The 22,052-nt window shown below is 48.3% G+C and overlaps 1 protein-coding gene across 4 annotated transcripts in view; it reads right to left on the bottom strand.

The window, feature by feature from the left end:
* Window positions 1–21,711, bottom strand: part of INPP5D (inositol polyphosphate-5-phosphatase D) — a 136,885-nt gene extending 115,174 nt beyond the window's left edge. For all 4 annotated transcript variants that reach the window (XM_049888468.1, XM_049888469.1, XM_049888470.1 and 1 more), the window contains exons 1-2: window positions 21,434–21,711; window positions 1,065–1,128 (exon numbers count right to left, since the gene is read on the bottom strand). In XM_049888468.1, the coding sequence (XP_049744425.1) occupies window positions 1,065–1,128; window positions 21,434–21,567 (198 nt within the window). In that variant the 5' untranslated portion in view covers window positions 21,568–21,711. The remainder of the gene's footprint in view (window positions 1–1,064; window positions 1,129–21,433) is intronic.
* Window positions 21,712–22,052: the final 341 nt, after the last annotated feature.

Here is a 22,052-nt window from a genome sequence, read left to right as displayed (position 1 = left end):
CATGAGTAGGAGCTGACTCGCAGGCAGTGGTTTTTTTTTTTTTTTTTAGGATCATGCCTCTACTTCCCCCTATACTTTCACTTTTTTTTCAACTAAGCCCCATAGAGCCTGTCTTTGCTTCTGCAAGACACACTTCCACACGCTTGTCCATCCCAATCGTCCTGCTTGTTGCTGTGCCTTGCACTGTCCCCTGAGGACCGGGCATGACCCACCACCCTTACCATGTACACACGTCTTTTGTGTTCCCCACCCCCATGTTCTCATCATGCAGACAGATAAAAATAGCTTCCTTGGCCTCCACGTCACCAAGTTGTCACACATTGTGGTCAAACGAAGCCCCGGGTACTTGTCACACGGACAGTGCTTACTTTGGGTGATCTTCCCCAGCTTGGTTTTCTCTTTAAAACTCAACTGAAAGTTTGCACATATAGACTGTGCCTGATGAAATCAGACTCCTTGAGCAGCAGTCTTTGACTGAACAGAACCCTGCAAACTGAAAGACCCTGTCTCATTCTAAAGGGCCCTGGGTGGTACAAATGGTTTGCGCTAAGCCACTAACCTAAAGGTTGGCAGTTTGAACCTACCCGACAACACTGTGGAAGAAAGGCAGTTCTGCTCCGTAACATATGGAGTCGCCATGAGTAGTCGGAATCAGCTCAACGGCAACAGGTTTTGTTTTTGTTTCTTTTGGTCTCGTTTGTAATCCATTTGGCAGTATTCTAGATCACAAAATATACTGTCTGGGCTTCCGCAAGCTCACCTCCCCTTCCTTCCCTCCTTGATTGCTTACTCCCATCCATTTGACAGCACTAAGAAAATCATCAACCAAGCCCATCCTTTTTCACCACCATTCCCCTCTCACACCCCACACCCATGGACACAAATATTCTTGCCATTCCTGCCCTGTCATGTCACAGAGGAAGGTCACTCTGGAGGGTCACAGTTGACCCGCTAAGCCACTCCTCACCCCACAGACTTCGGTTATGTTTTCTCTTCTTTTTTTTCACTTTCTCTGCCAATACAGGTCCAAGTCAGGCTCAGATGTCTGTGTCTAAAGGACTTACCTGAACAGTGAACTTATCGTCTTCGTTGGGCAGAATTCTGTAAGTGTAAACACAATTCCGATACCTGAAATAGATCAAAGGCTTCATTAGCACCTGTGCAGAAAAGTCCATTTTTCTCATTACCAAAAAAAAAAAAAAAGAGAGAGAGACAAGAATTGCTGACATAGCTAGAGGAAGCTGGGCAGGAAATATCTAAAGTTTGGAGCTGACTCTTCTCTGAGCTGGAGATCAGCCCTGATGTCAACCAATCCTGAACCAAGGTACTGCTTGCCTCCTGACCCCCACCTCCCTATTCAAGGAGCTTCAGGAAAAGGTCAGTGGGGCCATTTGAAAGTGGACATGTGGTCTACACCTGGCCTTGGCAGCTATTCCATCTGTTCTAAAGGAGTCCATCATCTGGGAGGGCTTCCTCAATCTCTCAGCTGTCCCACTGGCCAAAAGAATAGGAGCAGGAGTGTTTCAGGAGGAGATAAGACTCCGATGGGTCTGAGCAGAGTGGTAATGCTGAACGGATATTAGCCACAGCCACAGAGAGGGGCGCTCCGCTTTGCTTGGGCATATCCCTCCCTACGAGCTCCACCTGCCCCAGTGCCTTGCTTCCTTGGAGACTTTACCATATGGGTTCATTCTCCCAAAGGTTGGCCACCCCGTCAGAGACCCGGATTCCCCCAGCGGCTAGTAAGTGTGTCCTAGACTGGCTTCTAACAAGAAAGTGCTAGGAATCACAGCTTCTCTACTCCTTTTAGAAGCTCTACCTTGTTCTGGGTTAGGGGTCCCCAGTATGAGAAGGAGGAGCTCTTTTTTAAAAGTAGATTTTACTTTTTAAGAGCAGTTTTAGGTTTATAGAAAAATTGTGCAGACAGCTCGGAGAGTTCCCATGTATCTCCCTTTCCCCCTGCCCCACAGTTTCTCCTGTTATTAACACCTTGCATTCCTGCGATACATTTGTTACAACTGATGAACCAATTAGATACAATGTTGTTGTTGTTGGGTGCCTTCAAGTCGGTTCTGGCTCACAGCAACCCCATGTACAACAGAATGAAACACTGCCCGGTCCTGTGCCATCCTCACAATCTTTGTTATGTTTGAGCCCATTGTTGCAGCCACTGCGTCAATCCATCTCATTGAGGGTCTTCCTCTTTTTCATTGACCCTCTACTTTACCAAGCATGATGTCCTTCTCCAGGGACTGATTCCTCCTGATAACATGTCCAAAGTATGAGAGACGGAGTCTCATCATCCTTGCTTCTACTAAGGAGCATTCTGGCTGTATTTCTTTCAGGACAGATTTGTTCGTTCCTTTTGTAGTCCATGGTGTAGTCAGTATTCTTCACCAACGTCACAATGCAAAGGCATCAAGTCTTCTTCTGTCTTCCTTACTCACTGTCCAGCTTTGGCATGCATATGAGATGATCTAAAACACCATGGCTTGGGTCAGGCTCATCTTAGTCTTCAAGGTGACATCTTGATACATAATTAAAGTCCATAATTTACATTAGGGTTCACCGTTCCTGTTGTGTAGTCCTGTGGGTTTTGATAAATTCCTATTGTCATGTGCCCACCATTACAGCAGCAGACAGAATAGGTTCACTGCCCTAAATATGCCCTGCACTCCACCTGTTCATCCCTCCCCTCTCCCTCTGGCCCCTTGGCACCCATGGATTTTTTCATTGTCCCTATAGTTGTGCGTTTTCCAGAATGTGTTATAGTTGGAGTTATACAGGATGTAGCTTTTTCAGACTTAGCAGGATGCATTTAAGGTGAAGAGCGACTATTTCCTAAAACCTCCGAGAGGGAGGGCAGTTGTCGTTCTGAGCACCTCGGAAGAGGGACACATTGGTGGGTAGTCAGCCAGTCCACCGGGATCCTGGCAGGAGCAGCTACAGTCCTGAAGTCCATCTGCTTGGCTGCCAAGCCCAGGAGGCTAGCAGGAGCCTGGAGAGATGCTTGTTTGGGGTCTTATAGTCTTACTCGAAGCTGCAAGTTTATTCTTAACCACGACATCGTTATTGTCAGCTGCTGTTGAGACAGCTCCCAACTCATGGTGACCACAAAGGAGCGGGCTGCTGTGATCCCCAGGGTTTTCACTGGCTGCGTTTTGGAAGCAGATCACCAGGTATTTCTCCCTGGTCTGTCGTAGTCTGGAAGCTCCACTGACACCCGATCAGCATTGCAGCAACTCGCAAGCCTCCACTGACAGACGAGTGGTGACTGGGTGTGACGTACACTGGCCGGGAATAATGAAGATGAGAATTCTACCACTGAGTCGCCACTGCTCCCTGAACTGCCATAATCTCCCTTTATTCCCTCTGCTTGGGGTTCTCAAGAACCTGGAAAGCCTAGCCACCCAGCTGAACCCCTTAGGGCACAGATGGGCCACACTCTAGCTCAACAGATACTTGTTTTGTCTCTGAGATCAAGACAATGCTTTGTTATAAAAGTTTTATCTATTTAGCCCCTCCCATGTGCCAGGCACTTCACTAAGCATTTACATACGCTACTAACTAGTTTGCAGAAGCCCTAGTGGTGCAGTAGTTAAAGCGCTCAGCTGCTAACCAAAAAGTTGGTGGTTCAAACCCGCCAGCCACTCGGCAGGAGAAAGATGTGGCAGTCATCTGCCTCCGTAAAAGATTACAGCCTTGGAAACCCTCTGGGGCAGTTTTGCTCTGTCCTACAGGGTCGCTATGAGTTGGAATCAACTGGATGGCAACGGGTTTATTAACTAGATTTAAAAAATTATACACTAGTTTAAAAAAAATTAAACTGTACAAAATGATATAAAATGAAAAGTAGATGTCTCCTTCTTTCCTTCTCCGTAAGTTCCACTTCTTAGCTTTAATAGTCTTTTTTGTAAATTGTTCCAGAGCTCTTAAACATACACATACACTTATATATGTGTGTTTTTAAAAATCCAAATGATATCATACTACGTACCCTGGTGGCATAGCGGTTAAGAGCTACAGCTGCTAACCAAAAAGTCGGCAGTTCGAATCCATCAGGCGCTCCTTGGAAATCGTATGGGGCAGTTCTACTCTGTCCAGTAGGGTCGTTGTAAGTCGGAATCGACTCAGTGGCAATGGGGAGTCTCTGGTTTATATACATTGTTCTGAAATTTGCTTTTTTCATCCCCCCCCCCAAAAATCTTAGACATCCTCCCAAATCACCAAAAAACCAAGCCAGTTACTGTCCAGTTGACTCTGACTCATAGTTGTGTGAGACCCTATAGGGGTCCTACAGGACAGAGTAGAACTACCCCATAGGGTTTCCAAGGCTGTAATCTCTATGGAAGCAGATTGCCACATCCTCCCGTGGAGCCACTGGTGGGTTAGCAGCCAAGCTCTTACTCACTGCACCACCAGAGTTCCTCCTTTAAAAAAATCCATTTTTAAAAACTGCTGATTTGGGCGTTAGCAGCCAAGCTCTTAACCACCTTACCACCAGGGCTTCTTAATCAACCAGTAGAGATAGTTTATTGCCATTCAGTTTATGTTCCACCATGCAGATGCACAGTCGTTTATTTGACCAGACCCCTGATGATGGGCAAGTGGCGATTTTTAGCTCTTGGCTATTATAAATAATGCTGCAATGAACATCTTTGTGTCCATGGGTGAATTCATAGTTTTAGTTTCCTCATTAGTAAAAAGGAGCCCTGGTGGCCTAGTGGTTAAGAGCTCAGCTGCCAACCAAAAACTCAGCAGTTCAAATCCACCAGCCATTCCTTGGAAGCTCTGTGGGGCAGTTCTACTCTGTCCTGTAGGGTTGATGGCACTTAACAACACTAGTAAAACGGAGGTTATAATAACACAACACCTACCTGTCATAGTGTGGGTTAGATGAGTTAATATATGAAAAGCATTTACAGCAGTGCCTGGCACACACTCAACATTCGCATGGTGACATCTATTAGGGGCTGTTGGTAAATCACTAGGAGAACAGCTGGGACATTTTGTATTTTAGTAGAGACTACCAATTGCCTTCCAACCCCATCATGCCATTTTTTTTTCTCCTGCTAACCGGATATGACAATGTTGTCTGTTTCCCCACACCCTGCCAACTGGGTGTTATCAGACTTCATAATCTTTGCAGATCTTCTAGGTAAAAGAAAAATGATAGCTGGCTTCAATTTGCCTTTATGAGAAAGGTTGAGCATTTTCTCATATGTATTTTTTAGCAATTTGTATTTCTTTTTCTGTGAGTTCCTTTCACTCATTATTATTATTATTATTATCATTCACCTTTTTCTTACTTATTTGTAAACATCTTCAGTATGGACTGAAACATTTTTGCAGCTATTCGATTTTTATTGATTTTTTTAAAAAAATCTATGTAGAAGTTGTTTTACAATTTTATATGGTCAAACATATCCATCTTTCATTTTATGCCCTTGACTCAATCCATATTTAAATACAATTTTGGATAATTTTTTAGGTAATTTCATTTCCACATGCATCTTCATTGCTCACAGAAAAGTTTCTTTTCTTCTCTTTCTCCCACTCCTTTTGTTCCCTGTCTTTCTGCTCCCTGACCTGTCCCCAGATCCGGAATTGACACCATAATTGGCTTGTATATGAGAAGGCAAGGATTAGTCACTAGTCCAGTTGTACTTGGCTACTAACTGAAAGGTAGGCAGTTTGAACCCACCCAGTCACTCTGTGGGAGAAAGGCCTGGTGACCTGCTTCTGTAAAGATCACAGGCCTAGGAAACCCTATGGGGCAGCTGTGTTCTGTCATATGGGCCGCTATAAGGAGCCTTGGAGCGTGGTGGCACAGTGGTTAAAACCTCGGCTGTTAACGAAATGTTCATCAGTTCAAATCCATCAGCCACTCCTTGGAAACCCTATGGGGCAATTCCACTGTGTCCTATGGGTCACCATGAGTCTGAATCAACTCCATAGCAATGGGTTTGGTTTGGTTTTGATAAGCTGTGGTGGCACAGTGGCTAAAGCAAGCAGCTGCTAACCGAAAGGTCTGCAGTTCAATACCCACCAGTGGCTCTGCAGGAAAAAAGATATGGCAGCCTGCTTCCATAAAGACTTACAGCTTTGGAAACCCTGTGGGGTTGCTACAAGTCGAAACCGACTCCAGAGCAGTGGGTATGAGTTGAAAACACTTAATGACACCTAACAACAAGGACAACCAGTGGCCCCTCCCCTCCCAGAGACAACTCAGAGAAGCAGCCACCACCAGCCTCAGCCGTGCCCGCCCCCCCCTTTGCAGAGCCCCTGTAGACGAATGCCAGAGCCCGTCCTGAACCTTGCTGTCCTTTTATCTTTCAACGCAGGGCTCTTGTGACACTTCCTCTTGTAGATATGCAAATGCAGTGAGGGTGAGAACAGGCTCTTATTTGGCTGAGGACAGCGAATTTATGGGAGGCCCCAAGCAGCCGGCCCAGAACGTCAGTTTGTCGACAGAAGGAAAGAACTGAGTCACAAGGAGAGAGAGAGACAACCATCAGCACAGGAAGGCCCTCTCGTTAATCAAGAGCGGCGGAGAAGCCTGCCTGGCTTTTTCAAAGAGGTCCAAGAAATATTTAGGAAAAAAACCCTCCATGTTACTAACACAGATGGGAATTCAGAGGCTAGTACAACAGGAAGACAGGCTTAGACAGTCTTTCTCCAAAGTCCTGTGTTTCCATGAGAGGCTCTCTGCAGATGGCAAGGACTCCCCATCGCCAGTGCCCTGGGGCAGAATTCATTCAGAAATTCCAGGGAAAATGTACAGCATCGCCACCCCTGCCCCTGCCACATACACCCAGAGTCCCAAACTGCCCTTTGTGGGGTGTGTGGGCTCTGCGGGGAGGTGGAGGAGGGCACCCCTCGGCCTGCCCACCCACCGGCAGCTGCAGTTCACTCTGGTCCTATATAAATACACACATACATCCACACTAAAACCAAAAACCAAACCCATTGCCGTCGAGTTGAGTCTGACTCACAGCCACCCTATAGGACAGAGTAGAACTAACTGCCCTGTAAGGGATTCTGAGGAGCAGCTGGGAGATTCGTACTGCCGACCTCTTGGTTAGCAGCCCAGCTCTTAACCACTATGCCACAAGGGCTCACATACATCCATATCCATGTGCATGTACATATACACATAATATACTCACACATCTGCAGTGAAGCCTGTGAGAACCGGAATTTGACAGGACTGCCTTATTTTTTCTAGGTCTTGAAAGTTTTCTGCCTTTGACAGGGCGCCGTCTTACCACTTTTCTATTGCTGTTTTTAGTGGAAAATATTTGAGTTTTCCTTCTCGGACAGGTTTCTGCCTTACACAGATTCTGGCTTTCAAAGGTCTTACTGTCTATACACATGCATACACACAACACACACAGTGCCTATATACACGCAGAACACACACGTGTGTGCATGCACATGTATATGCAAATATACATGACACATGCATATATATGGACAAACACATGCACATATATACATGAGCTATACATAGACACATGCGTACCCAAAAAAACCCAAACCCACTGCCATCAAGTCGATTTCGACTCATAGTGACCCTATAGGACAGAGTAGAACTGCCCTATAGTTTCCAAGGAGCGCCTGGTGGATTCGAACTGCTGACCTCTTGGTTAGCAGCCGTAGCACTTAACCACTACACCACCAGGGTTTCCTGTGTATGTACACACATGCATATATATATATACACGAGCTATACATATACACATACATATGTGTGAGTATGCATATATACACAGTATATGCATATACATAGGTATAAACACAATCTTACTTGTAAAATGTTGTTGAAGAAAAGATTCCAAAGCTAAATAGTGCTTGAAAACCACTAGGCTAGAACACAACCGCAACAGTGTGCTCATTGCTCCTTGTGGGCAGAGGGTCACGGCCAGCCTTCCCCTCTTACGATGATTTACAACAATTAGGGTGCCAACGCTGGCTGTCTGCTGCTACTCATTCCGTTGACCGGGTGCCACTTCAGGGTAATTACATTAAGAATATTCCCACTGGAGGCCCAGGTTGGGATCGCACTGGGCTGGACAGTACTTAACTCTGCCACCCAGGGAGAACTGTCCCATTATCAAATGAAGTGGGGCTTAGAAGGGATTTCCCAGGGGACTCAGGCCAGCTGCTGCTGCTGCTGCTGACAGGGTGCCTGCCCAGCCTGTGCGAAGCAAGGAGGAAAGAAGAAGGGGGTGCTTCCCCTGGGCAGGGCCTTTCCAGCTCAGCCCTAACATGGAATAGGACCTTTTACTCCAGTGTAAAAGGACAAACGGTTAGAAATAGGAAGAAACATCATGGTGTTTTATCTATCCTTTCGATAAATATTCCTATTTCTGCGTGAATATTGCTCCCTAGGTAAACGTTCCTGACCTGCTGAGAAATATCCTTTACCAGGTGAGCATCAGGGAGAGTGAGGCTCTCAAAGTAAGACCCTCGTTAGCGTTTCTGCTTTGCTCTGCTGGTCAGCTTAGAAGCCTCCTACAGTTTTTTTAAAACCCCTTTGTAACTCTGAAAACCCTGGTGGTGTAGTAGTTAAGTGCTCTGGCTGCTTACCAAAAGGTCAGAGGTTTGAATCCACCAGGTGCTCCTTGGAAACTCTATGGGGCAGTTCTACTCTGTCCTATAGGGTCTGACTATGAGTTGGAATCGACTCGACGGCAAAGGGTTTCCTTTTTTTGTAACTCTTGTTCAAAATCCTCTCTAATGTCTAACGTTGTTTGCACGTGTTTTCCTTGGTTAAGTGTTTCAGACTTCTGGACAAGATGGGGTGGGAGCACAGGGGCTGGAGCCATTTGGGTCAATGTAGAAATAACAGAGAACACAGGTCAGCATTAGGAGCCAAGACTGTTCATCCTTCACCACCCAAAACCTTGAAGAATTCCAAGCAAAGAGAGCACTAAACCCCCAAAACCCATTGACTCTGAGTTGATTCCGACTCTTAGACGCCCTATAGGACAGAGGAGAACTGTCCCATAGGGTTTCCAAGAACCGGTTGGTGGATTCAAACAGCCGACCTTTTGGTTAGCAGCCGAGCTCTTTAACCACCGCGCCACCATGGTTCCAAGAGACCACTACAGTTGATAAAGGAAGCCACTAAGGAGTCTCTGGGTGGCGTGAATGGTTAAGCACTCATGTGCTAGCTGAAAGGTCGGCAGTTCAAGCCCACCCAGAGGTGCGTTAGAGGACAGATGGGAACAGCCTTGACAACCCTATGGAGCACAGTTCTGCGCTACACACATGGGGTCACCATGAGTCTGAATTGATTCAGCAGCAACTAACAACAACAACAATCCGCAGAACCTAGTACAGAGCTTGGTGTATCATAAACCAAAAACCAAACCCGTTGCCGTCGAGTCGATTCCAACTCACAGCGACCCTATAGGACAGAGTATATCATGAGCACTCAATAAAAGAGACCACTACGAGCTAACTCCCTCCAGAAGAGAGAAATCCGGAGGTAGGAGGCCGAGGTGAGGCAGGTCAGAGAATTGAATTTGAACTTAACAGTGGTTAAGAGCTACGGCTGCCAACCCAAAGTGCAGCAGTTCGAATTCACCCGCCACTCCTTGGAAACCCCATGGGGCAGCTCAACCCTGTCCTATACTGCCGCTGTGAGTTGGAATCGACTGGATGGTAGTGGGTTTGATTTTAGGTATATCAAGAAAACTATAAAATTTAAAACAGTAGAGACAACCAGTATGTATTGTTGAGAAGACTGATTATTATTAAAATGTCAATTTTTCACAACTTATATTATGGATTTAATGCAATTTTGATCAAAATCCCAATAGTAGCTTTTTTTTTTTTTTCTAACTTAACAAAATTATTATCTGGTCCACCTGGAAGAATACTTGAGAAGAAGAATAGACATGGAAATCCTAAAATAAAATGTTTTGTATAGAACTATAGTAATTGGTATGGTATGATTTTGGTCTGAGAAAAGCATGGATCAGGGTAAGAGGGCAAGAAAGAGGTATCTAAGACTTAGCATAAGGCAAAAGAGGTATCATGGAGAGAAGGAATAAATGATCCAACAAAGGGTTTTGGGAAAGAAGATTAGTTGAGGAAAATACACATGCATCTTTATCTTATACCACCCATTCAATTAATTCCAGAGAGATTAAAGTGTCCAGTGTTAAAAAAAAATCAAACCATAATAGTTTTATTTGTTTTTGCCAGGTACTATGCTCAGTACTAAGGCCCTGGTGGCACAGCGATTAAGAGCTCAGCTGCTAACCAAAAGCTGCGCGGCTCAAACCCACCAGCTGTTCCTTGGAAACCCTATGGGACGGGTCTACTCTGTACTATAGGGTTGTTATGAGTTGGAATCAACTCAATGGCATCAGATACTTGGTAGACACTTTTCATTCAATCTATTCAATGACAATATCAAATAGGTGTTCTCATGCCTGGTTTTCAGATGAGGTATTCAGTAGAGTTACATAACCCGATTGAGTTGTTCCTTTAGCCTCTGCCCGTTAGCTCCAAAGGCCCTGTTCTAACCATCCTGCCTCCCACAGGAAGAGACAGAAGTGAATTTCTACCTGTGGAGTGACTCTGGACGCTGTAAATCAAATCACTTCAACTCAACGGCAACAGGTTTGGTTTTTCTTTTTGGAACCTCAAAAAAATAACGTCTAAACCACAGATAGTGAACATATTTGCAACAAGTGTGATAGTATGATATAAAGAACCAAAGCAAAAAAAAAAAAAAAGAGAAATACTACAACGTCAATAGAAATACGGGTAAAGAGAATTGATCGAACAGACCATTCACCAAGAGCAATTATGAAGGTCAATAAATCCTACCAAACAAGCTAGAAAAGAAACAAACAAACCAACCTGTTGCCGTCGAGTTGACCCCGACTCATAGCAGCCCTCTAGGATAGAGTAGAGCTGCCCCATAAGATTTCCAAGGAGTGGCTAGTGGATTCGAACTGCCGACTTTCTGGTTAGCAGCCAAACTCTTCAGCACTACACCACCAGGGTTAAAAATGCAAAGCAAACATGAATCACAACTCACCTTGCAACTGAATTTTTTAATGAAAATATTATAACGGGGAGATTGGAATAAGGTGGGCACTCTGTTTTACTGCTCACAGGAGTGGAAATTGAAACAAAATTTCTGGAAAGCAGTTTGTCATTCTGGATCAGGGCCTTAAAAATATTCCTACCCTTTGATCCAGTAATTCCACTCCTAGGGATCTATAACCAGAAACGTAAATACACATTTCTGCACAAAGGTCTTCACTGTCGTCATATTAAAAGAACAAAACACAGGCAAGAAGATAAATGTCTGATGATAGAAGACTCATTTCACAAATGGCGGCACGTCAGGTTATGGAGCTGTGCACGTCCATCGAATGTGATACTTGGGAGAACATTTTAATTAAATGGGGAAGTGCTAACACTGCTAAAAAAAAAAACCCACAGACTAAAATTATATAGTCATATTCTGGAAAATAGCTTGGTGATTCCTCAAGAAGTAAAATAGAGTTACCATATGACTCAGTAATTCCACTTCTAGGTATATATTCAAAAAGAATTGAAAGCAGGGACTCTACAGATACTTGTACATCAATGTTCATTGCAGTGTTATTCACAATAGTCCAAAGGTGGGAGCAACCCAAGTGTCTTATCAACTGAAGGAGGGGTTTCCAAGGAGCTCCTGGTGGATTCGAACTGCCAACCTTTTGGTTAGCAGCTGTAGTTCTTAACCCCTATGCTACCAGGGTTTGCATATATGTGTGTGTGTGTGTATGTATGTATATATACTACACTGGGCAAATCTGCTGCAAAAGACCTCTTTAAAGTTTTGAAAAGCAAAGATGCCACTTTGAGGACTGAGGTGTGCCTGACCTGCACCATGATATTTTCAATCGCCTCATATGCATGCCAAAGCTGGACAATGAAAAAGGAAGACCAAAGAAGAATTGATGCCAGTGAATTATGGTTTTGACGAAGAATATTGAATATACCATGGACTGCCAAAAAAACAAACAACTCTCTTCTGGAAGAAGTACAGCCAGAATGCTCCTTAGAAGTGAGAAGGACATCATGTTTGGCAAGGTAGAGGGTCAGTGAAAAAGAGGAAGACCCTCAATGAGAAAGATCGACACAGTGACTGCAACAATGGGTTCAAACAGCAATGGTCAGTGAGGATGACTCAGGACCAGGCAGTGTTCCTTCTGTTGTACATAGGGTCGCTGTGAGTTGGAACCGACTAGAAGGGAATTAACAACAACAATATACATATATATGTACATATATATGCACACACACACACATATATATATACATATATATACCAAACCGGTTGCCATCTAGTTGATTCTGACTCATGGTGACCCCATGTGTTTCACAGTAGAACTGTTGCTCCTTAGAGTTTTCAATGGCTGTGATTTTTTGGAAGCAGATCGCCAGGTCTTTCGTCTGAGGTGCCTCTGTGTGGATTCAAACCACCAACTGTTTGGTTAGTGGCTGAGCACTGCATTGTTTGCACTACCAAGGGACTCCATATATATACGTCTGTATATGTCTATATATATGTATATGGAAGCCCTGGTGGCGTAGTGGTTAAGTACTACGGCTGCTAACCAAAGGGTCAGCAGTTCAAATCTGCCAGGCGCTCCTTGGAAACTCTATGGGGCAGTTCTACACTGTCCTATAGGGTCACTGTGAGTCGGAATCGACTCGACGGCACTGGGTTTGGTTTGGTTTTGGTTTGTATATGTATATGTCTGTATACAGGGAAAGAGAGAGAGAATGAGAAGTTACCGACAATTAACAGGGCTCGTCTTAGTCCCTCACGATATGATGATTAATTTTCTTCTTTACAGTTGGCGCTCTTTGTACTGGATACTTCACACTGCTTTTTGAAGTTTCTGGAAAGAAAGCTGCACTCTTTGTCAGCAGAACTATTCCTGCACTCAGCTGGGCCTGGCCCCCCGTCCTCTTCAGACGGGGGTGGGTGGTTGCATGTGAGGGGCCTGGACCCCTGACTCTCCGCTGGCTTCAGAGCTAATGCTCCATGGTCTGTCAGCAATAAGTAACTGAACCCAAAAATGTTTGGGTTCTGGTACCTATTAATATCATGTTTTCTAATTACTGGGGACAAAGGACCTGGTTCCACCCATGCCATGGGCTTGTTCCCTACCTTCTCAGCCTCGTCTTCTCCTGGGGGTCTGTCCTGTGGCCGTTGTCAGCTATCTCAGCTGTAGAACTTTAGTCTTCTCAGTGTCTTCTCCTTAACTTCAACTTGACAATCTATCTTAACAAGGCCTCCATTTTCTCTTGACTATACCATCGTTCTCTCTGGTTTAACTGAGTGGCTCTCTCTTTCCTCTGTGTCCCAGATCTTTCTCTCCCTCAGACTTCCAGGCACTCGGCCTGGCCCCACAGCTACCGGCCACTCGTGCGTCACTCAAGTCTTCTTCCTGCCTCAATCTCTTTGAGCGCTTCCTCTGAGGAGGTGCCACGTGACAGCCCAGGGTCTCCCACAGCCTCCGGGAAGTTCCAGAAGTGACTCCCTCTGCATCTGTTCTGCGTTTTGGAATTTTCTCCCCCAGATTGGCCCTCTACTCCTCTGCTGCTGTGATGTCACTACTCACATTTTACCTCATAAAAAGAGTCTCCGTCACTCAGTGGGTGCTTGCCACGCACTAGCCTTGGGTAACCCTGTTGCCCACATTCTCCCATTGCATCCTCTCAATAAGCCAAAGACAGCAATACCAAAGACAAGTCTCCCAACTGAGCAGGAGGCAAACGTTCTGAATAGACATTTCTCCAGAGAAGATCCACGAAAGGTCAATCAGCACATGAAAAGATGCTCAACATCATTAGTCATCAGGGAAATGTAATTTGAAACCACAATGAGATGCCACTTCACACTCATTAAGATGGTTGTAATAACAATAAACAATAATAAGTGCTGGCGAAGATGTGGGGAAATTGGAAGCCTCGGACACTGCTGCTGGGCAGGTAAAGGATGTGGCCATCTTGGAAGACAGTCTAGCAGCTCCTCAAAAAGCTAAACATGGATCTACCACGTGATCCAGCAAGTCCGCGGGCGGGTGTGTATGTATACACACACATTCCAGAGAACTGAAAACACGTGTCTACACAAAAACTTGTACTCGAATGCTTGGACCAGCATTATTCATAACAGCCAAGAGTGGAAACACCCCAAATGTCCACTGACTGATGACTAGAAATAAAATTTTGTCTCTCCACGCAACAGAACGTTATTCAGCCATAAAAAGGAATGAGGTTCTGATTCCTGTAACAGCCTGGAGGAACCTCGAAAACATTCTTCTGAGTGAAAGAAGCCAGTCACAAAAGACCACATATTATCTGATCTCACTTCTGTGAAATGTCCAGAGTAGGTAAAACCATAGAGACGGAAAGGAGATTCGTGGTGGTTGCCAGGGGCAGAAAGAGGGAGACCTTCAACGAGGTGGATTGACACACCAGCTACAACAATGCGCTCAAGCATAACAATGGTTGTGAGGATGGCTCAGGACCGGACGGTGTTTCATTCTGTGGTACCTAGGGTTGCTAGGAGTTGGAACCGACTCAACGGCACCTAACAACAAGAACAACAGGGGCCAAAGGAGGAAAATGGAGAGTGACTGTACCAGGTTTCTTTTGGGGATGATGAAAACCTTCTAAAACTGACTGTGGTGTGGTTGCACAATTCCATGAACATACTACAAACACTGAATCACACACTTGGAAAAGGTGAAGTTACAGCCCGTGAATTGTATCTCAGCACAAAATAACAGCTCAAAGAGTGGGCGTCTTCGTCATTTCTCCAGTGAGGACACTGGGTGGGCACAGGGAGGCAGCACCTTGCAAATGCTACACTCCCATCAGACCTAGCCTTTTACAGAGGTCCTGCTCCTGAGGCCTGCATGGCCTGGCATGGATTAGGACGGGATGAGCAGACTGCCACAGACGCCATGTCTGAAGCAGGGAGCAAGGCCATGGATGCCCACTCCAGGGGATGGGGCCATTCAGCCAAGGACTGATGTCTTGTGCACAGTTGGATTTAGCCAGTCAGGGAGGCGAAACACGCCAAGGCCAGACCCTACAGGATTACTCTAGGCCATGGGCACAGAAGACCGGAGAGACTCGACGTTAACACAGTTGTTCTGAGTCACCTGACATGTGGCTGTTGTTAGTTGCCTTCAAGTTGATTCCAATTCATGGCGACCCCATGTGTGCAGAGTAGAACTGTTCCCTCAGGTTTTCAAGGCTGTGACCTCTCAGAAGCTGATCACCAGGCCTGTCTTATAAGGTGCCTCTGGGTGGGTTCAAACCGCCAACATTTTGGCTAGTAGTTGAGCGCTTAATGGTTTGGGTCACTCAGGGACCCCTCTTACGTATTTATACATACTTCACGTGTTGTTTTATTGTTGGGTGCTGTTGAGGCAATTCCGACTCATGGTGACCCTATAGGACAGAGTAGAACTGCCACATAGGGCTTCCAAAGCTGTAATCTTTATGGAAGCAGATTGCCACATCTTTCTTCCACAGAGCGGCGGTGGGTTTGAACTGATGAACCTTTCAGTTAGCAGCTGAGCCCTTAACCACTGAGCCACCAAGTCTCCTTACGCTTTACATTGCCCGAAGCCCATCAGCTGTCTTCTCATGTGAACCAGATCCCAGGTGCCCTTGGTCCCCCGGTTCCGGCTATTGTCTGCACCAACCCCCCCTCCACACACACACACTACTGTTAATCCCACATATGAAAAGCAGCACCTCTTTGCATTGCAAGAAAATAATGAACCTCAGGGAAGCTCTGTAAGGGACTAGAGGCAGGGGGACTGGATCATACCCACTCACACCCCAGTCAAGAGCTTCACACCGTTCCTGAACATTCCTGCCCTCCCCAGTTCCCCTCTGTGGCTCCCCTACCAGGGCTCCCCTGGCCAGCCCCTACCCGCCCTCCCCCCCTTCGCCACCTGCAGGCAGCCTGGCTGGCTCTCCTCTCTTTGCCCCTCCGTTCTTGCCACACCTCTTCCCTTTTCCTCCCAGGAAGAGAGTGAGTACCTGCTCTGGCTCTGCCTTTGTGGGTCCTGTAACTTGGCAAATGAGAGAACAGCTCTGTGCCTCGGTTTCACCATCTGCAACATGGGGATAATCACACTCCCTCCAAAGGTCATTGTAAACACTGAGTTAGCGGACACATATAAAGTGCCTATGACGGTACCTGGCAATGCAGTAAGCTCTTGGTAAATCTTGTCTTATTAGGTTTGCTACCTGGTAGTAGTTAAGTGCTACAGCTGCTAACCAAAAGGTCGGCAGTTCAAATCTACCAGGCACTCCTTGGAAATCCTATGGGGCAGTTCTACTCTGAGCTATAGGGTCACTATGAGTTGGAACTGACTCGACTGCAGTGGGCTTTTTTTATTAGGCAGAAGGACTGAGCAGTCACCCTCTGTTTGCTGAGCAAGTTTTAGGGTCTGTCCCCTCTGCCTGTCACAGTACTGCTCCCAAACAAACAGGATGCCTTCTCTGAGGAGAATTTGGTGAATAAATGGCTTCCTTCTTCCTGTGCTTTTTCATCTTTCTGGCTGTGTGGTGAGGCCACCGAGCCCACAGCCACCCAGCATACAGTCCTCTTGAGAGGAACCTGCCCCAAAATGTTAGGTGTGGCTAGGGCTGCTTTTGGAAGGCCACGTCCCTGAGGGAAACCAAAGCTGCTTTCTCGCCACTGCTGGCTGCAGGAGGGTTGGTTTCTGGGCCAAAGGCAGCTACACTCCTGCCTGGGGGAGGGACGCTGGCCCTCTCTGCAGTGGTTTGGTGAGATGGCAGCAAACAGACCCAACTACAGGCTCTCGTAGGCCTGGGCTGCCCTTACAGACAGGACAGGCTGCACCCCCAATGATGCTGGGCTACTGGTCCAGCTCCACCTGCACAGCCTGGGGAGGGGAGACTGGCCCCTGCTGACCCATCGGTCATTGCATTGCCCTTCTCCCACCTGACAGGTGTGCTGGCCCCTGAGTGGAAGTGCAGTCTTGGCAGGACAGGACAGCACAGGCCTGTTAATATCCTCCCATCTGAGAGGAGCCGGGGTCTCCCTCACAACGACCCCACAGGCTCTCAGAGCAGGGCAGACTCTGTGTGGTTTGGGGACCAGGTGAGGACAACATAGGCTGTGCCCAGGAAAAGCCTCCTGTCCTTGTGTTCACAAGCCCCTTGCCCAAGATGGCAGAGCTGGGCCCAAACCCCTGTGGTCATCAACCTCGGGCTCCCAGTTCTGCTCTCTGGGCCCGAGAAGGAGCTCCAGGCTCTCCCTGGTGCAGGGCTTTTCTTTTTCCACTGAAGAGAGATTGAGGAAATGGAGGGTTCACTGGGTCACGTGGGTGAGCCCTGAATTGCAGCCTTGTCTTTTGGTGTCCCTCACCCCCTCCTAGTGCCATTAGCTAGTCAAATCCATCCTCCTGCATGGCCACGAGGGCCTGCCCTCACACGGCTGTTCTCAGCTCCCGGAGCTCAGAATGCATCTGCCTGGTGCAAACGGTGGACACACTTGGCTGCTAACCAAAGCATTGGAGGGTCAAGTCTACCCAGAGATGCCTCAGAAGAAAGGCCTGGCAACCTACTTCCAAAAAATCAGCCACTGAAAACCCTATGGAGCACAGTCCTACTCTGACACACACGGGGTCACCAGGACTCAGAGTCGATTCCACGGCGACTTGGGTTACTGTCTACTGTTCACCAGAGGGGGCCTGGGAGGCAGCTCCAGGCCTCTCGGCCCAGGCAGGGTGAGGTCTGGGCACCCAGAGGCCGTGTGGCCCTGCTCCACAGGGACATTTTTAGAGCAGGAGAGTAAGTCTTTGCAATTTCCTTCTGCAACCCTGGGGCTCTGTTAAAGCGGCGTTTTCAGAGGTTCCACGCCCACAGCTTCCCCACCCAGGAGGACCACAGCACCACCTCTGGTTCCCGTACACTCTCAGCTGACTCCCAGAGAGACTGGGGGGCAAAATCTGTCCCTTCTGAAAGGGACAAGAGCCCAACTCTCTTTACCCACCTCTGCCCCACGACTGTATCACCAGGAAGTTGCAGAAACACCGCTTCTACCTTCTGGAGCCACAACACCAGCCTGTGGACCAGGATGGTTTGGGTGCGGTTTCCACCAGCCCATGGGGAAGAGAGAAAACCAAGGATGGGGTAGTTTGTTTCCCTGGGGTGTGGCCTGTACCACTTTTTATCTTAAACAAACAAAAAAAAAACCAAACCCACTGCTGTTGAGTTGATTCCGACTCATAGCGACCCTATAAGGACAGAGTAGAACTGCCCCGTAGAGTTCCCAAGGAGCACCTGGCAGATTCGAACTGCTGACCTTTTGGTTAGCAGCTGTAGCACTTAACCACTACCCCACCAGGGTTTCCACCTTTTATCTTAGAAGAGATAAAAGGAGAGGGAAGCAAGCAGAGAGTGGGGACATCCTACCACCAAGAAAGAAGCACCAGGAGCAGAGCGAGTCCTTTGGACCCAGGGTTCCTACAAGGAGAAGCTCCTAGTCCAGGGGAAGATTGATGATAAGGACCTTCCTTCAGAGCCGACAGACGGAGAAAGCCTCCCCCTGGAGCTGACGCCCTGAATTGGGACTTCTAGCCTACTAGACTAGGAGAGAATAACCTTCTCTTTGTTAAAGCCATCCATTTGTGGTATTTCTGTTATAGCAGCACTGGATGACCAAGACAGACTGGTTTTAATGTTTTTTTTTTTCTTGAGTACGTCTTTCCTACCCTTTTGGAGTTGAAGGGTACTCTCTTTCGTGAAATGAAGTGCTAGGGGATGGTGGTTGGTAGCCACCCATTTAGCTAGCTCTGAGTTTTCACATCTTGTTAATTGGCAGAATAGAGGGGTGGCGGCCTTATAGGGCTTGCAGGATTTTGGAATGTATGGTCCAGAATATTCCTATAGCCTATGGTAGACTCAAACATCCAACAATCATGAAGAAGCACAGGACTGGGTAATGTTTTGTTCTATTGAATGTAAGGTCACCATGAGTCGGAGCTGACTCAATGGCAACTAACAAGAACATGGTGGAGCCTGGCCCAGCAGGAAGAGAGGCTTCCCCCTGCAAAGGGGGGTGAGGGTCTAGCAGAGGGGCCCGGGCTCCCTGGTGAGGGACTGCAAGCCCTGGGGTTTGGAACTGAAAGGCTCTTGGGGTTAGAAGGTTGAGAAGTGAAGGCTTGGGCGAAGATGATGGTGCACATGTGTGGGTCCCAAGGACACCCTCCCTCAGGTGCAGACACTGCACTGTTCTTGGCTCTGAGCATGACTCTGTGTGGAGGAGGGGAGAGAAGATGAAGTGGAGGAGTTTTGTACCCAGCCAGCATGGTGGCCGTGGACAAATGCCTCAACCTCTCTGAGCTCTGTCTGCTTATTGGCAGTGAGAAGATGTGGATTAAAAGTTCTCCAAGGCCTCTCCCAGGAGTCCCTGGGTATTACAGACCTTTAATGAGCTTGCCTACTAACTGAAAGGTTGGAGGTTCAAGTCTACCTAGGGGCACCTCAAAAGAAAGTCCTGGCAAACTACTTCTGAAAAATCAGCTCTTGAAAACTGTATGGAGCACAGTTCTGCTCTGACACACACGGGGTCGCCATGAGTCAGAGTCAGCCAGTTTTGGTTAAGGCCTCTCCCAGCTCTGGCTCCGGCTCTCGGTGATCCTAGATGTTAAGATGCGTGAAGTTTGGAGTCAGAGAGACCCCAGTTCCGAGTGTGTAGACTGAGCACAACAGTAGCACCCCTGTCGGTAGGCCACTGTGAAGATCAGCGAGGTGGAACCGGACCTTGGCCAAGGTTCCACTGGGCAGGAGAGAAATCCCCTCGGGCCTGGAGAGTTTAGCCAGCTTGTGAGAGGCTGAAGAGGGCCTCTCCGCCCTTTCTAAGGCCCACGGGGGCCCCAGGGAGGCAGTGCCCACTGGGGAAGTCCGGGCAGCCTGCAGACCTTCCCTGAACGTGAGAAGGGGGCACAGGAAGCCAGCCTTTGCAGGTGGTGCCCCTGAATGAGTCAGGGCACAGGACGCGTCTGACAGCTTCAAGCCTGGATCATTTTCTAAATACTCCCAGATGACCCTTGTAAATACTCCGGCTTCCCTTGTGCCCACTCTAAATCTACATGCACACCCAACTTGACCAGGGACAGGAGTGGGGTGGTGAGACAGCCTGGTGGCTTCTACTGCAGTCTCTGGGGGTAGGCGGCCTTGAGCTTGACTGTCTCGAGTCACTAAATTGTCTAAGCCTCATCTGCAGCTGCGGGGGGCGGGGGGGTGGCGGGTATCCCAGGCCCTGCACCACAGGTCGGCATAAGGATTTAATGAGATAACCTGTGGACAAACACTTAGCAGAGCAGGTCAGGGCTTGTATTCTGAGCTGTTTCCCTCTGGCCTGGAGGGCAAGGCTAGCCCAGTGACACACCTGAGAGGCTCAGGTGGACACACTTCCCCCCCTCCCCCCACAGTGCTCTGCACTGCCCGAGGGTCGAGTAGGGAAATGCTTAGGCCGAGGGGCTGCAGGGCCCTCCTTCAAAACCAGCCAAGAAGGGTGTTTTAGAAAGGAACCTTCAGAAAGGGGCTAGTGTCTCTGTGGTTAGCACAAGTGGCACATTCGGGAACATTTCGGAGAAGCCAAGTGGGGGGTGACCTGATGGTGGGAGAGAGATCAGGGGAGGCAGGGAAGCAGCTGAAGGTGGAGGGAAGAGGGGATAGATGACATGAGAAGACTGGCTCGAACTCGAGATGGTGACTTCCTCTGCTCTCGGGCCCAGCTTCTGGGTGAATGAGAGCCCTTCCTTGATGGAACCACCCCATATCTGCGGCTCACCAACAATAGCTTTTACCAGGGCCCAGAAACCTGGGCCCAGGAAGGGTCCCCTCGGACCACATTAACTCTCCAGTAGGATTTCAGAACTGGCATCTTTGACCAGCACCTGGGCTAAGCAAGCTGCTTTTGAACACACCCACTTCATGGTGTCCTGAGCTTCTGCCCCTAAGCCTGGCCCCTAGAGGCCCCAGGAAAGCCCCCAGTACCACAGCTCAAGGTCAGCTGGGTTGTGGGACCAGGCCCTGAGTGGCTCCAGAAAAAACCTGCCACAGCCAGGCTCCCTCAACCCCACCATGGCCCAGCAGGTCAAAGGTGGGCCCCAGCTGGACCCACCACAAACCTGGGACCTGTGTGATCAGGCCACTCCATCCAGTGACATAAAAACAACTCGCCCAGCTCCAGGCCCCTTGCCAAGCCAGAAGCTGGGCCTCCCCTCTCCTAGTGGGCTGAGGTGAGTCCCACCTCTACCTTGGCTGCATCTGCCAGGGAGACGAGGACGCGCAGAGCAAAGGCCAGCCGGAGCAGCAGGCCCAGAGTGGGGGGTGTACTTACAGCACACAGAGGGCGTACGCCCGGGAGATGGACTCACTGGCACGCACGAGGAAGCTCCCATCCTTGCCCGTCCTGGAGAGCAGCTCCTCAGCCTTGGAGCGCGTGATGTTGCCATGGTTCCAGCAGGGCACCATGGTGGGCGGGGGTTTGCTCTGTGGGCCAGTGGCCACCCTCAGGACCTACACGCCACTGAGGGGCAGCTGAGGGCCCCTGCGCTGCGACCTAGTGTCTGCCCCCTCTGTGTTGCCTCGGCGGCTGCCACCAGCTTACTGACTGACTTCCTGTTTCAGCGCTCAGTGAGGGAAAGGAAACCAAGCTGCAGAGAACTTCCTCATTACAGAAACCGAGAGGGAGAGAGAGAGAGAGGTCTTGTCTGCCACCTTTCCTCCCGCCCACCACCCTCTTCCTTCCCTCCCTCTTGTTCTCCAGCTCTTTCTCTTTCCATTCAATGGGTCTCAGCCTCCTGTGAAAGTCCTGCCTGGTGGAATTACCTGTTTCTTTGGAGTCCAGGGTTCAGAACTAGCTTCTGAAGATGTGTGGCCCAGCAGGCTTGGATGGGCCAAAGTAGGGGCCTCCAAGGCTTGGGTAGTGCCCCATGGATGGTCACACCCTTGTCAGC

Source organism: Elephas maximus, chromosome 6 (genome assembly GCF_024166365.1).
Source record: "Elephas maximus indicus isolate mEleMax1 chromosome 6, mEleMax1 primary haplotype, whole genome shotgun sequence".
Taxonomy (NCBI): domain Eukaryota; kingdom Metazoa; phylum Chordata; class Mammalia; order Proboscidea; family Elephantidae; genus Elephas; species Elephas maximus.
The sequence above is the reverse complement of the archived record's forward strand: the minus strand, read 5'-3'. Positions and strand labels throughout refer to the sequence as shown.